The sequence below is a fragment of the Rattus norvegicus genome, chromosome 8 (genome assembly GCF_021556685.1).
Source record: "Rattus norvegicus strain SHRSP/BbbUtx chromosome 8, alternate assembly SHRSP_T2T, whole genome shotgun sequence".
Taxonomy (NCBI): domain Eukaryota; kingdom Metazoa; phylum Chordata; class Mammalia; order Rodentia; family Muridae; genus Rattus; species Rattus norvegicus.
Window position 1 is genome coordinate 115,346,020 of NC_141541.1, and position 12,936 is coordinate 115,358,955.

The 12,936-nt window shown below is 40.5% G+C and overlaps 1 protein-coding gene across 14 annotated transcripts in view; it reads right to left on the reverse strand.

Moving 5' to 3' along the window:
* The window catches only part of Dock3 (dedicator of cyto-kinesis 3), a 355,025-nt gene that overhangs the window by 43,444 nt on the left and 298,645 nt on the right, over nt 1-12,936 (reverse strand). For all 14 annotated transcript variants that reach the window (XM_087562345.1, XM_087562340.1, XM_087562344.1 and 11 more), the window contains 6 exon segments: nt 12,565-12,659; nt 10,313-10,388; nt 9,843-9,943; nt 9,528-9,586; nt 6,540-6,688; nt 1,603-1,688 (listed from right to left, as the gene is read on the reverse strand). In XM_087562345.1, coding sequence (XP_087418471.1) covers nt 1,603-1,688; nt 6,540-6,688; nt 9,528-9,586; nt 9,843-9,943; nt 10,313-10,388; nt 12,565-12,659 — 566 coding nt within the window.

The following is a 12,936-nucleotide window of genomic DNA, read 5'->3' on the forward strand; positions in this document are numbered from 1 at the left end:
AACTGGGAATATTTTGTTATAGGGGAAATATTAGAAAATGAATGTATTCCATCATAAATATTAAAGAAAAATCTTATGACCCCTCAAGGAACAAAGCAGACATAATATACCAGAAAGCATCCCCTGTTGAAACTGCAGCTGTGGGTCCCCCATGCAGAGGGACCTTTACAGTCAGCTAACTGACAGCATGCTAGCACTTCCTTGAGCCGGTCCCACTACTTCTCTCTCTCGCAAGTGTATTGTTAGCATCAAGTCTAAAAAGATCAACTTATAAAGTTTTTAAAGTTAAATTTTTAAAAATTACTGGTAGACAATAAATAGTTATAATTTTGTCAAATTTGACATTTTGATATAGTAAGATTAATAAAGCAAACATAGGAATTATGTTACGGAACCTATTATATTTCAATAAAAGTACTCTTCTATGATTAAGTCTATATTATGGATCTGACACAGCTAACAGTACTTTTATAATAACTGCTAATATTAAAAAAATCTCTCATGAATATCAACCAACCAGATCCCCAGGAACTAAACCACCATCCCAAGAGTACACACGGATGGACCATTAGTTCCAGATGCATATGTAGCAGTGGATGGCCTTGTCAGGCATCATTGCAAGGAGAGGCCCTTGGTTCTGTCAAAGCTCAATGCCCCAGTGTAGGGGAATGTCAGGGTAGGGAGGTGGGAGGGAATGGGTGGGTGAGTGAGGGAACACCCTCATAGAAACAGTGGGAGGGGGAGGGGGTAGCCTTTCCTTGAGGGGAGACCTGGAAAGGGGATAACATTTAAAATGTAAATTAAATATATACAATAAAAGAAAAAGAATCCCTCATGATCTTAAATAAAATATCAATGTATTTTATATACTGCAAAATTCTAACTAAATGTCTCATGAGGTTTGGTGGCTTTTATCAATGTAAAAAAAAAAGCTATTAAAATGATAGGTCTGGAATGGCTCAGTGGTTAGGAGCACTGACTGCTCTTCCAGAGGTCCTAAGTTCAATTCCCAGTAACCACATGGTGGCTCACAAGCTTTTGTAATGAAATCCGAGGCCATCTTCTGGTGTGTCTAAAGAGATCAACAGTGTATTCACATATATAAAATAAATACATAGTTCTTAAAAAAAAAGAGGTAGGTCTGGGGGAACTATCATTCAGTATAGCCCAATTATTTTAGTAACTGAAAAATGGCTTAGAAAGCCTGTGTGGTTTATTCAAGAACCTGTTGCAGTGTTTATCAAGCTGCAATGTTTCCTAAAAGAGAACTCATACTTTACCTCCTAGAAATGCCAGACTTATTAATAAGTAAGTCCTCATGGGCTTTGTCCAGCATGAGGCAGTGAATGCTAGGAAAACATACAATGGCTTCTTATTGCAACCTTAGGAACTGAATTATCATCTCTTTGTGCATCTTCAGTCAACCATGACAGTCCCTAAGAGAGCGTGCTTTCTTGTTGATAGAGTCTGAGTACTGCTACACCAGAGTCAACAGGGTCTCTCCTGGTACCTAACCCCTGAAGCCTGCCCAGTGCTTGACCCTTCACTGGCACACATCACCCCTTCTCCCAACATGGGGCATCTGGGGAAGGAGCAGCTTACAGCAGGCTGAAGAGTTCCCTGTAGCTCTCATCACCTTTCCCCTCTGACACCATGCTGTCCAGCTTGTCAATCAGTTCAGACTCCACCTAGAAGGAGACAGAGAGAGAGTTCATGAGTGCAAATGAACTGAGACAGAGAAGGAAAAATCTCCAGTCTTGTGGCTATGTGAGGATCATGGAAAACTGCTTTTTTATACTGTATCATAGTTGCAAGTAAATTCCAATAAAGACAGGATATCTCACCTATACCACTCAAAAAACCTTGTTTTCTGAACCAGAGACTAGATAGCCTAGGGACCTAGAGTAAAACAAAGTACCACTATTGTAAAAAGCAAGCAAGCAAGCAAACAAAAATACACAATAAGATGACTCTTAGTGACATCCTGATATACTCATAGAGCAGTGATGCTTTGCTCAGCCATCATAAGAGAAGCTTTCTCCTGAAAGAGGGAACAAATACATAGAGACCCATTGTCAGACATTTATCCTGTGAGTGAGATCTTTGAACACTCTGCCCTAACTTCTATCAAATTCCATCCCTCAGGGGCAGGGAACCTTTGGAAGAGTGTAAGAGTCAAAGGGGATGTAGGACATCAAAAAAACAAGGGCCTCTAGGTCAACATGATCAAAGTTCATATGAACAGAGACCCTAGGCAGTATGCACAGGGCCTGCATGGGTCTACACCCATGTTCTCTGCATATATATTATGGCTTCCAGTTTGGTGTTTTTATGGGATTCCTGAGTGTGCAGACAGATGAGTCTGATCCTTCTGCCTCTTGGGTTTGTTGCCTTCTCTTTGTCTTGCTCAACTTCAATGTGTTAATTTTGTTAGTTTATGTGTACCACTTAGAAGCCTTTTCTTTTTAATGAGAGACATGAAGGGAGTGGATCCAAATGGGAGGAGAAACTGTAATCACGATATAATATGTGAGGGAAAAATCTATTATCAATAAAAAAAAGAAAAATAAACCTGCCTCTCTGGCTTAGGAAGGTGTTCACTCTGATTTTAGTTTAGGTAGGTGAATGTCACAGATAACCATTTCCTATCTAAGAGCTAAAGAAGAGGACTCCTTCAGAGAAAAGTGTTTTGGTTCAGAAAGAGAAAGATCTTTGTTAAATGTTTCTTTTTAAAATATAGCATTTTTATTAATTCTCTAAGAAGTTCATATACACGTAGAATTTATTTTGATCCTGAACCCCTAACAGCTTCTGAGTCCATCCCCTAAATAGCCCACTTAATCCAATTTGTGCTGTTCATAAATCCTGGGATATCTTCTGGAGATCTTCTGCAGTACAGGTGAACCTCCAGGCCTCATTTGATTGAGACAGGATTTCTCTGTGTAGCCTTGGCTGTCTTAGATATCATTCTATACACCAGGCTAGTCTTGAAATCACAGAACTTGACCTGATTGCTTCTGGAGTGCTGGGACTAAAGGCATGTACCCTCCACTGCAACCACTATTCTGGCCCCAAGCTACACCCTTAAACAGACTCTCCCTCTTCTAGCAGCCACCAACCATCAGTAGCTCCTCTGCCACAGGGTGAGAGCTTACAGCCCCTCCTCACTCCATGCTGGAATGCAGACAGGCTTGATCCTGTCTAGGTCTTGTGCAGACAACCATGGATGCTGTGGGTTCATGAGGGTGATAGTCCTGTAATGCTCACAAGACAGAGTTTGATTCCAGCCCTCCCTGACCACTGGCTCTTATAATCTTTCCATTACCTCATTTACAATGTTCCCAAATGTTTCTTTTCTTTTTCTTTTTTTTAAAAAATCTTTATATTTTCTGTGTTCTGGAGATTTACATGTGGAAATCAGAGAAAAACTCGTAAGAACTGGTTATCTTTTTCTACTATGCGGGTCCTGGAGATGCCATTCAGGCCATTAGGCTTTGTTAGGAGTCTTTAGACACTCTGAGCACTCTAATGGCTCCAAATATTTTAAAACTATCCATAAAATAGTTTTAAATAGTTTAAAATAGTTTAAAACTATCCATTCAAAGGAACATATGTACATAGACAATATCTAGCGATCTACAGACATGCTCAGAATATGAACAATATAGTACTGTTCCTTACAGGTGGGAAGCCAGGAACCCAATGTAGAGCCTTGAGAAAGCAACAGCTCCAAGAGCCTTCGGCCACATGCACCCACATGACATGCACTCCACATATTCACACACACCCACACACACAAACATAAGAATGGATGGTTTTGATGATATTAAGAGTAAAAATTTGAAATGAACCTATATTTGTAAGAACTTGACTAAATACGTAATAGTCTAGTCATACAATGGGAGGACTCTTACAGGTATAGTCTAGTACAGAGGAGCAGTAAATGCCACAAAGGAAGAGTCATGACAAGTGAGTACCCAAACAGAAGATTACAAAGCAGTTTATCCAACAATTCTGTTTTTAAACATAGAAGTCTATGTATTTGGGAAAGTCTAAAAAAAGACAAACTACTTCTTCAATTAACAATATTCTAGGAATAGGGCTTTTACATTTTGAGTATGGCTCATTTACATTTTTATTTCCTTTACATTAAATACTGTTCTATAACGAGGAAAAATATATCTGTGTAGAAGCAAAAGTAGGAAAGTAGTTAACACCGAAGTTGTAGAACAGCGGAATCAAGATCAAAATCCTTGAATTTCAGTGACTTGCAGGGTATAGGTGACCTTTAAAAAGGCATGTTCAATAAAGATATGTGGAATGTACCACAGAGGGTCAGGGAGATGGCCCAAAGGGGAAAGGTGCTGGCCACCAAGCCTGACAACTTGAGTTTGACCCCGGGGGACCTGAATGACAGGAGGAGAAAAGTCCTGTAAGTTACTCCTTTAATTGCCAAACACACACACACACACACACACACACACACACACACACACACACACACACACACACACACTAAAAATGTAAAGAACACAGAGCAGACCAACATGATGAGAGGATAGGAAGTGGAAGCATGGGATTAAAAAAACAGACCACTTAAAAATGTGACAGCAGAGGGAAGCACAGAAATACACATATTTTAAAACTAAGCATAACAAAGTTTATTTGTGTCCTGGTTTTTGTCAACTTGACACAAACTGTGGTTACCCAGGAGGAGGGAGACTGAATTGAGAAAATGCTTCTTCCCTTAGCTTGGCCTGTAGGCATGTCTGTGTGGTACTTCCTTGACTGTGGACTGACGTGGAGGGCACAATCACAGAGGGCAGCGCCACTCCCAGGCAGGTGTCCAAGGGCATAAGAGAGTCAGCTGAATGCAACCATGGAAACATGCCAGGAAGCAGCTTCTCTCCATGGTTTCTGTCTTTGTTCCTGCTTGCTGTGCCTTTCCTGCCCTGCCTCAACTGAGATGTGTAAGACAAAGAAGCCCTTTCTTTCCCAAATAGGTTTTGGACAATGTGTTTTCACAGCAACAGAAACTTACCTAAAATGATTCAGTTTGCTGGAGGGTCCAAGATCCACAAAAACATGATTAAGTGATTTAAAAATTTAAAATAACAAATCATAGTTATATATATGTATGGAGTACAGGATGATGATTTTCATTTTGTTTTTAAGATTTATTTTACTTTACACTACCTTGCTTGCACATATGTCTGTATAGCATATGCATGCCAGGTGCCTACTCATGCAGGAAGGGTCCCCTGGAACTGAAGCTATAGATGGTTGTGAGCCACCCATGTGGGTGCTGGGAATTGAACCCAGACCACCTGAAAGAACAGCCAGTGCTCTTAACTTCTGAGTCCTCTTTCCAGCTCCAGGGTGATATTTTGATAAATGTACCATGAAATGACTAAATAAGGCTAACATATATGTCACTTAACCTACTTACCCTTTGGGAGGGTGGGGCTAGAACATTTAAACTCTACTTTCTAAAGGCCATTTTGAAACATGTAACTATGATGGTTAGTGTTAATGTTAACTTGACACAGCCTGGTCTCCATGAGAAATTGCTGGCCCGTGGGCAAATCTGTGCCTCAGTTGTTATGAAAGAGTCTCCCCCAAAAGCCAGACTGGGGAGCAGGACTAAGAGCAGAGAAAGCTGGCTGAGGTCTGAGAACCCATGCATTAATTTTTCTCTGTTCTTGACTGTGGGTATGATTTTGGCTAGCTGTGGTGGCAAAGAACAAGGGGACAGCTTATGAAATTCTGGGTTACTCTGAAAACTATGTAAAGTCATGTGGTTTGGCTCAGGTCTTAGAGATTCCTGGGCCATACAGTAGAGAAAAGACAACCAGCTGCCAGGACTCTCTGACTCTTTGTTCATCAGAAAGTTCCTCAGCAAGTTTATCCCTTTCCTCTAATCCTTCTGTTTGCTTGTTTGTCCTTGAGACAAGGTGCTGCTATGCAGTCCAGGCCTTAGTGCTTGCTATGTAGCTCGGGATGACCCCAACTCACGGCAGTCATCTTACCACAACTTTTTTTTCTTTCTCCCTTCCTTCCTTCTTTCCTTTCTTTTACTGGATTGTTTACATTTCAAATGTTATCCCCTTTCCTAGTTCTCCTCTCCCCCTGCTTCTATGAGGATGCTCTCCCTCCCAAATCACCTGCTCCACCTCAACACCCTGACATTCTCCTAAACTGGGGCATCAAGCCTTCACAAGACCAAGGGCTTCTCCTCCTATTAATGCCAGACAACACCATACTCTGCTACATATACAGTTGGAGCCTTGGGTCCCTCTATGTGTACTCTTTGGATGGGGGTTTAGTCCCTGGGAGCTTTGGGGGTTCCAGGTCTGGTCTTTAACTTGAAAATTTGCATGTTAGTTTTGTCTAGCAATTCATACAAAAACTCTAGAACAGGATTTAAGATGGTTAATGTTCCTGCTAGAACCATGGCCTCCCCATCTAGACTACCCGCTTGGTGTGAATAGGTTCATGTCAGAGGAGAGCAGATCAAACACTGATAGTTATCATTTTACCTGCTTGAAGTTGCCATTTTTCCTCTGCTCCCAGTCCATCATGTCATGAAAGATAGGAATCATGATATTCCGCACTTCTGGCTGTGGGACCAGTGTCACACCCAGAAAAGGACCAATCATTCCAGGAATAAAGTGGATCTTATGTTCACCTGAACAATAAAACCCAACAACTATTAGTTCATTACTGCTTTGTTCTTTACATGGAAGATTCACAAATGGGGCCGAGCATATGTTACACTACAGAGCACTGGCTCTGTGGCACACACAGTGTTTGCCTAGTCTGTATGAGGTCCTGAGATGGAGCTGAATTTCTCAGCACTGAAAGAGCCAAACCAACACACCCTACTTTCCATTGCTAATTTATACTGGAAGCTTCCAAGTTTAACAGCTGATTTGTTCTTTGGTTTTTGAGATACTCCTGCTGCTTTAAATTTTTTATTTTATTATATTTTAATATCTTTTAAAAACATGTATCATTTTATGTGTATGGGTGTTTTGCCTGCATGCATGTCTGTGTATCATGTGGGTACCCGGTATCAGGTGTCAAAAGAGGGCCTCTGATCTCCTGAAAATGGTGTTACAGATGGTTTGAATCACCATATTGGTGCTGAGAATCAAACCTGAGTGCTCTGGAAGAGCAGTTAATGCTATTAAGTACCAAGCCAAACCTCCGGCCCACTTCCTCATCTTTTTAAGAGTTTTAAATTGACTGGCCTAGTAAACTTAGAACAAATATGCAAAGGCCACAAAATCGCTGTTTCCAAAAACTTCCTGTGAAGTGTTTTTAACTACTTGGAAACCTTCAGAGCAAGGAAACAGAGTTTGATTTGTTCAGGTGAGTTAGGGCTACAAGTTTAGACATCTCCCTAAAGCTTTTGTTTAGTAAGGAAAAATGCACATTTTTGCTTAAACATGACAAAACCTCCTGACCATTCTACTTCTATACGGCATTTTAGAGATCAGGGAGTCCAGCCCAAGGCTTAAGCTACCAAATGCCTGAAGTCCACAGACCTCTTAAAGGTCTATACTCATGTATGCCAAAAACTCCCTAACTGAGCTACCAAGAGCTTACTGCATAACTTCACTCTCATACACTGGCTTCAAGATATAGAATCTCTTTCTACTCTCCTATCTTCCCATCCCTGTTACTTACATTGTATTCTTTTTTTAAATGAGTTATTTTTATTTTATGTGCACTGGTGTTTTGCCCGCATGCACTTCTGTGTGAGGGTATCACAAGCTCTGAAAGTGGAATTACAGAGAGTTGTGAGCTACCATGTGGGTATTGGGAAGTAAACCCAGGAGCCAGTGCTCTTCATCACTACTGAGCTATCTCTCTAGCCCCTCACACTGTATTCTTAAGGTAGGGGTATATCCACTTTCATCAGATCAGCTCACCTCTCCTCCAATTTCCTTTATGAGGTCATCCTATGTAAAGTTGAGTGATACAGCTCTTCCACTGATTGGCCTGCTCTCTAGCTAGTATTCCTAGAGCCTAGGGCCAGCCTTGGGGACTTTTCTTAGCAGTGGTACAACAGAAAGAACCCAATTCAGATGCCTGCTCTCAGTCCTCCAGAGACTGCAGAGAGGAACCGTTTGCATGTGTAGTAACTAGTACGGTCAAGTAAAGCTAGTTTTGGGGGACTGGAGGCAGACTGTTACTTCATTCAAAAGCAATGAATGGTTTTAAAGAACAAATCTAATTATCTTTTAAAATTGGCAGTATTGGAGACTAAACCCAAGCTAGTACCTTTTTATTCCTTTTGTTTTGAAAGCCCGTCTAAGAAGTAAATGCTAGTTCTGAGGCTCACTCTGCGTATTCTGATCTTGGTACCTGGCATAATTGTTAGTTTGTCTTCCTAAGAATTTCAAAGTCAAGTTCAATGTTAAAATATATATCTAAATTCTGTTGTGGGCTGGCAGTGAGAGTGATATAGAAGATCTCTTTGGGGGAAACATATCTCTATTGAGGGATGAAAAGCCCTCCCTATTGCTTGCTCTTTTTTAAAGTATTTTTTTTATGTGCATGGGTGTACTGCCTGCATGCATGTTAAGTGCACCATGTACATGCCTAGTGCCATGCTAGGGCAGATCCTCTGGAAATGTAGTTACAGATGGTTATGAGTCACCACGTGGCTGACAGAATTGAACCAAGGTCCTCCAAAGGAGTAGCCTTTTAACTGCTTTTAACTGCTGCCTTTTAGTGCTTTTAACTGCTGGGTCTCCTTGTAGCCCCCACTGCTGTCTCCCACCTTACTTTTCATCTCTAGATCAAGGTGAGAATGGATCAGGAGACTTTAAGATTCTATGAACATTATTCCTATGGCTTAAGATGCATAAGCTTAGCTTAAATCACACTTCATTGGAAATATAACTAATTTCTGATCTCCTCCTGACAGAGGACTCATATCTTTCCAGAATTCCAGGTGGCCCAGCTAGTCATCTAGGCCACTTTAGATTCAATGCAGCATCTATTAGCAGTGCTAAAGGAAAGCCAGTGTCAGCCTCATCAAGGCTTGTCACTCTTGCATTTCATATAAGTGGTGTCAGATACGTGATCTGGAAACATGAATACCTGAGGTGCAAAGTTTTTCTTTATTAAAATCAATACTCATCCTTTTTTTTTTGTGGTGTCTCCATGATTTACACTTCTGAGCCTGTAACACTTAGACAGGAACATGAATAGTGTAGAGGCTCTTATGACATGGATTCCCAAACTGGAAAACTACTGAGCCTTCTTCTTATTCTTCTAACTTCAGTTATCAAAATGTCACACTAGCATCGTCTTAGCCAAACTGTCCCTGCCAAGGATGGGTTTTACGAACATATGCTACTCTACACCACTCATCTGAGGTGCTATGTTAAAGTTATGTGAGACTCTTTGGGGACTGAACTGATATTCAGAAGGCTTCGTAGGGTTGTTAGCTCTCAAATTTTTTATTTACATATGCAGTATATGAAAGGGAAGGATCAGTAGGAAAGACCTACCCAGATTCTGCCACATGCTGAACAGTTCATAAGCCATCATCACACGCATGTCCCCATACCTGAAAATAGTAACTGTTAGCGGAGGGAGGTTCAGTGAGACAGACCTGAAAATCCAATGAGGTCAGTATATCAGCACTGTTATTTCTAATGCTCTTAAAATGCTAAGCCACTTGGTTACTGACTGAACTTTGAATACTTGGCTCCTTGGGAAACCAGCCACGTGAGAAACTTGTGGACTTCTGAAAGAGTCTATCATAGAAAAATACTCCCATATGGGCAAGTGGTAGAGAGATGAAGGGAAGACATCTGTCTTACTTATCTAGAATCTTCTTCCTCTTGGCTGAAGTAATGATTTCTAGCTGAAGGCTTGGCTGGTTTATGAACAGAACTGCCAGGCTAAAATAAGAATTCCACACCTAGAGAGACAGAAAAAGAATTATGTGACTGCCTAAGTCCTTAACCTTGCAGGGAAAGTTATTAAATATATGCATAAAGGAGAGAGTCCATTTTATAATTTCAAATTCTTAAGATTTCTCCCTTTTAATTATCTTTAGAAATAAGTCTTTCCCCATTTTTTGCTTTCTTGATTCCTTCTGAAGCTAACGGAAAGCATCTTCATAGATGTCTGGCTCCCGACACTTCCACCAAGGAGGCTCTCAGGTCATGTTATAATAACCATCAGTCTTGAAATCTACAATACTATGAATATATTAAAGCAAAAAAGCAGTGAATGTGGCCTTCAGCATGCGATTACTGTGACAGCAATAACTTTTAGGGGCCCCTACCTTAAAGTCAAAGTCCGTCTCTGTGAAATTCTTGTGCAGGGCAGAGGACAGGTACTGGACTGTAGTGACTATGATGCTGCAGTGAGGAGACAAGGCATTCGCAGAGTTAGTCCAGCAGGGCTATAGCCCAGCATCAGCTGTCTGCCTACAGGCAAAATTCTGGAAGACAACCTGCCCTTCTGTAAGATATGGCTCTAAAGAAAAGAGAATGGCACAAACTACACAGTAAACCAGTTTTACAAAATGCCTGCAACTAGGTAAGACAGCAAAGGCTGTCAGTGGGTCACTAATTCTTCTAAGCTCTGTGATCGTTGGGATTTATTCTAGCTCAAAAAGCAATTCAAGTATTCTGAGGATCTTTGGATAACAATACAGATTATAGTCACTTTATAGGGTTCAGAACATAATTTTATTATTTTACCAGATAATAGGGATTTATAGAGATTTAATACTTCCTTTTTTCATGTACTGTTTTCATCTGACTTCAGCCTTTGAACTAGAATATCACTCTTTTTTTTCCCCCAGACTGAACCCATAGAATATCACTTTTAATCTCTGCTTGGCACATATAAGGTATAATAGGAATTAGAATTCAGAATGTTAGCTTAAATCTAAAGGAAGGAAAGTGTGATGGGTAGGTAAGGTTTTTATTACAGAAGGCCTTGGCTATATGGCAAAGGAACTATGCTTAAGAGTGGCCCTAGCTGGTAAGTGCAGGCAGAAAGTGTAAGAGCACGACAGTGAGAAGTACACCAAGGACACAAGATCCTAAGTCAACTCATGTGAACTCACAGAAACTGAGGCAGCATGCAAAGGGACTGCATGGGTCTGCATCAGGTCCTCTGCTAATATATCATGGCTTCAAGTTTAGTATTCTTTTTTTTTCTCCTTTTTTCTTTTTTTTTTCGGAGCTAGGGACCGAACCCAGGGCCTTGAGCTTGCTAGGCAAGCGCTCTACCACTGAGCTAAATCCCCAACCCCAAGTTTAGTATTCTTAATGGAATTCTTGAGTGTGTGAATAAGTGGGACTCTATCCTGTGCCTTCTCTTGGGCTCTGTTTCTTCCTTTGGTTTTCCTTCCATTTTTCACATTTGTCCAACTCCAATGTGTTTTACCCTATTTTACTATGTTATGTCTTATTATCATCCCCTAGAAGCCTATTATTTTCTTTTATATTTATAAAAAATCATATATATATGTGTATATATATATATTCCATCCATCCTGATGGGAGGGTAAGTAGGGAGGAACTAAGAGGAGGAGAGAAAGAGGAAGCTGTAATCAGGATATATTATATGAAAAAATAATCCTTTTTCAATAAAAAGAAAAAAAAAAGAGTGGCCATCTGGGTCTTAGTATAGAAGAGAAAAGCAAAACTAGTCCATAAAGAGAGCAGTGTTCCAGAATAGCAGGATCAGAGTCAGAGATGAGTTACTCCTGCACTTCAGGCTAGAAAGTCTCAAGTTTTCAAACTGAAACTAAGAGACAGGAACATGAAAGATCTAAACAAAAAAACAAGTACTTGAGAAAATATTTATGCAACTTCCTATCATTCTTTTGCTCTGGACAAAAGGTTTTAAGGCAAAAAGGGCCCTATAAACAGCTAAACATGAAAAAAATCATGCTGTCCTGTTAATATACCTAATATAAATAATTTAACTGCTTCTATACAATGTTAACATAAAAGGCAAGTCAGTGAAGGAGGCAGTAGGCTAATGAGTGAGGACCACACAATATATAGTAGACGGAGAGAAAATGAACAAATGTGTTACTACCTGTATCACTAGTTTGCCAAGATGAAGCACAGGCTGGAAATATGAATGGGGCAGACATTCCATATCTATACTCAGAAATGGCCAAAGCTTTGCAGCTAGGGCGTACAGGCTAGTTAGCACTAACTCCAGGAGGCAAGCGTTTTCTGGTAGATAACACAAGTCAAAGAAGTCAGAGCTCTGTCTAAAACTGTAGAGCAACAGAAGCTAACTAACGGCTCTCGTATTTCCCACCTTTCACACGCCGTCGTCTACCTTCACTACTGCAGATTCTGCTTTTTGAATCATCTTTGATTCTTTCCTTTCACTGTCTTTATGGCTGGTGGCCAAATCCTGGGGAATATACCTTCAAATAAATGTTCTATTGTCAATTCTCTCTCTTCCCAGACCTGGTCTTAATCTTCTTCTCACTCACGCATACACAGTGCCCCTGCTTGAGTAGAGCTCTGTGGATGTCAGTACAGAGTTTTCCTCACTCACTTGCTTGTCAACAGTCTCATCACCATCCAGTCTCGAGGGAAGACGCTCATCTTCATTAGGTTTCTGAACACACAGAAAATCTTCAGCAGAAATTCCTGAAGGTTAATGTAGAAGGTATACTTAGTATACCCAACAGGCTGAATTCAATCCCCAATACACCCCCAACAAAACCTGTGTCCATAAAAATAATGAAGAGGCTAAGACTGATTTAACAGTTCAGTATTACATAATTCAAGGAGAATATGCTGGCTAGATTTACCAACTTGAGTAGAGTCAGCTGGGAAGAAAGAAGCTTAACTGAAGAACTGCTTTGATCACATTGGCCTGTGGGCATTTTTTTTTTTTTGATTAATGTTTGATGTGGGAGAGGAC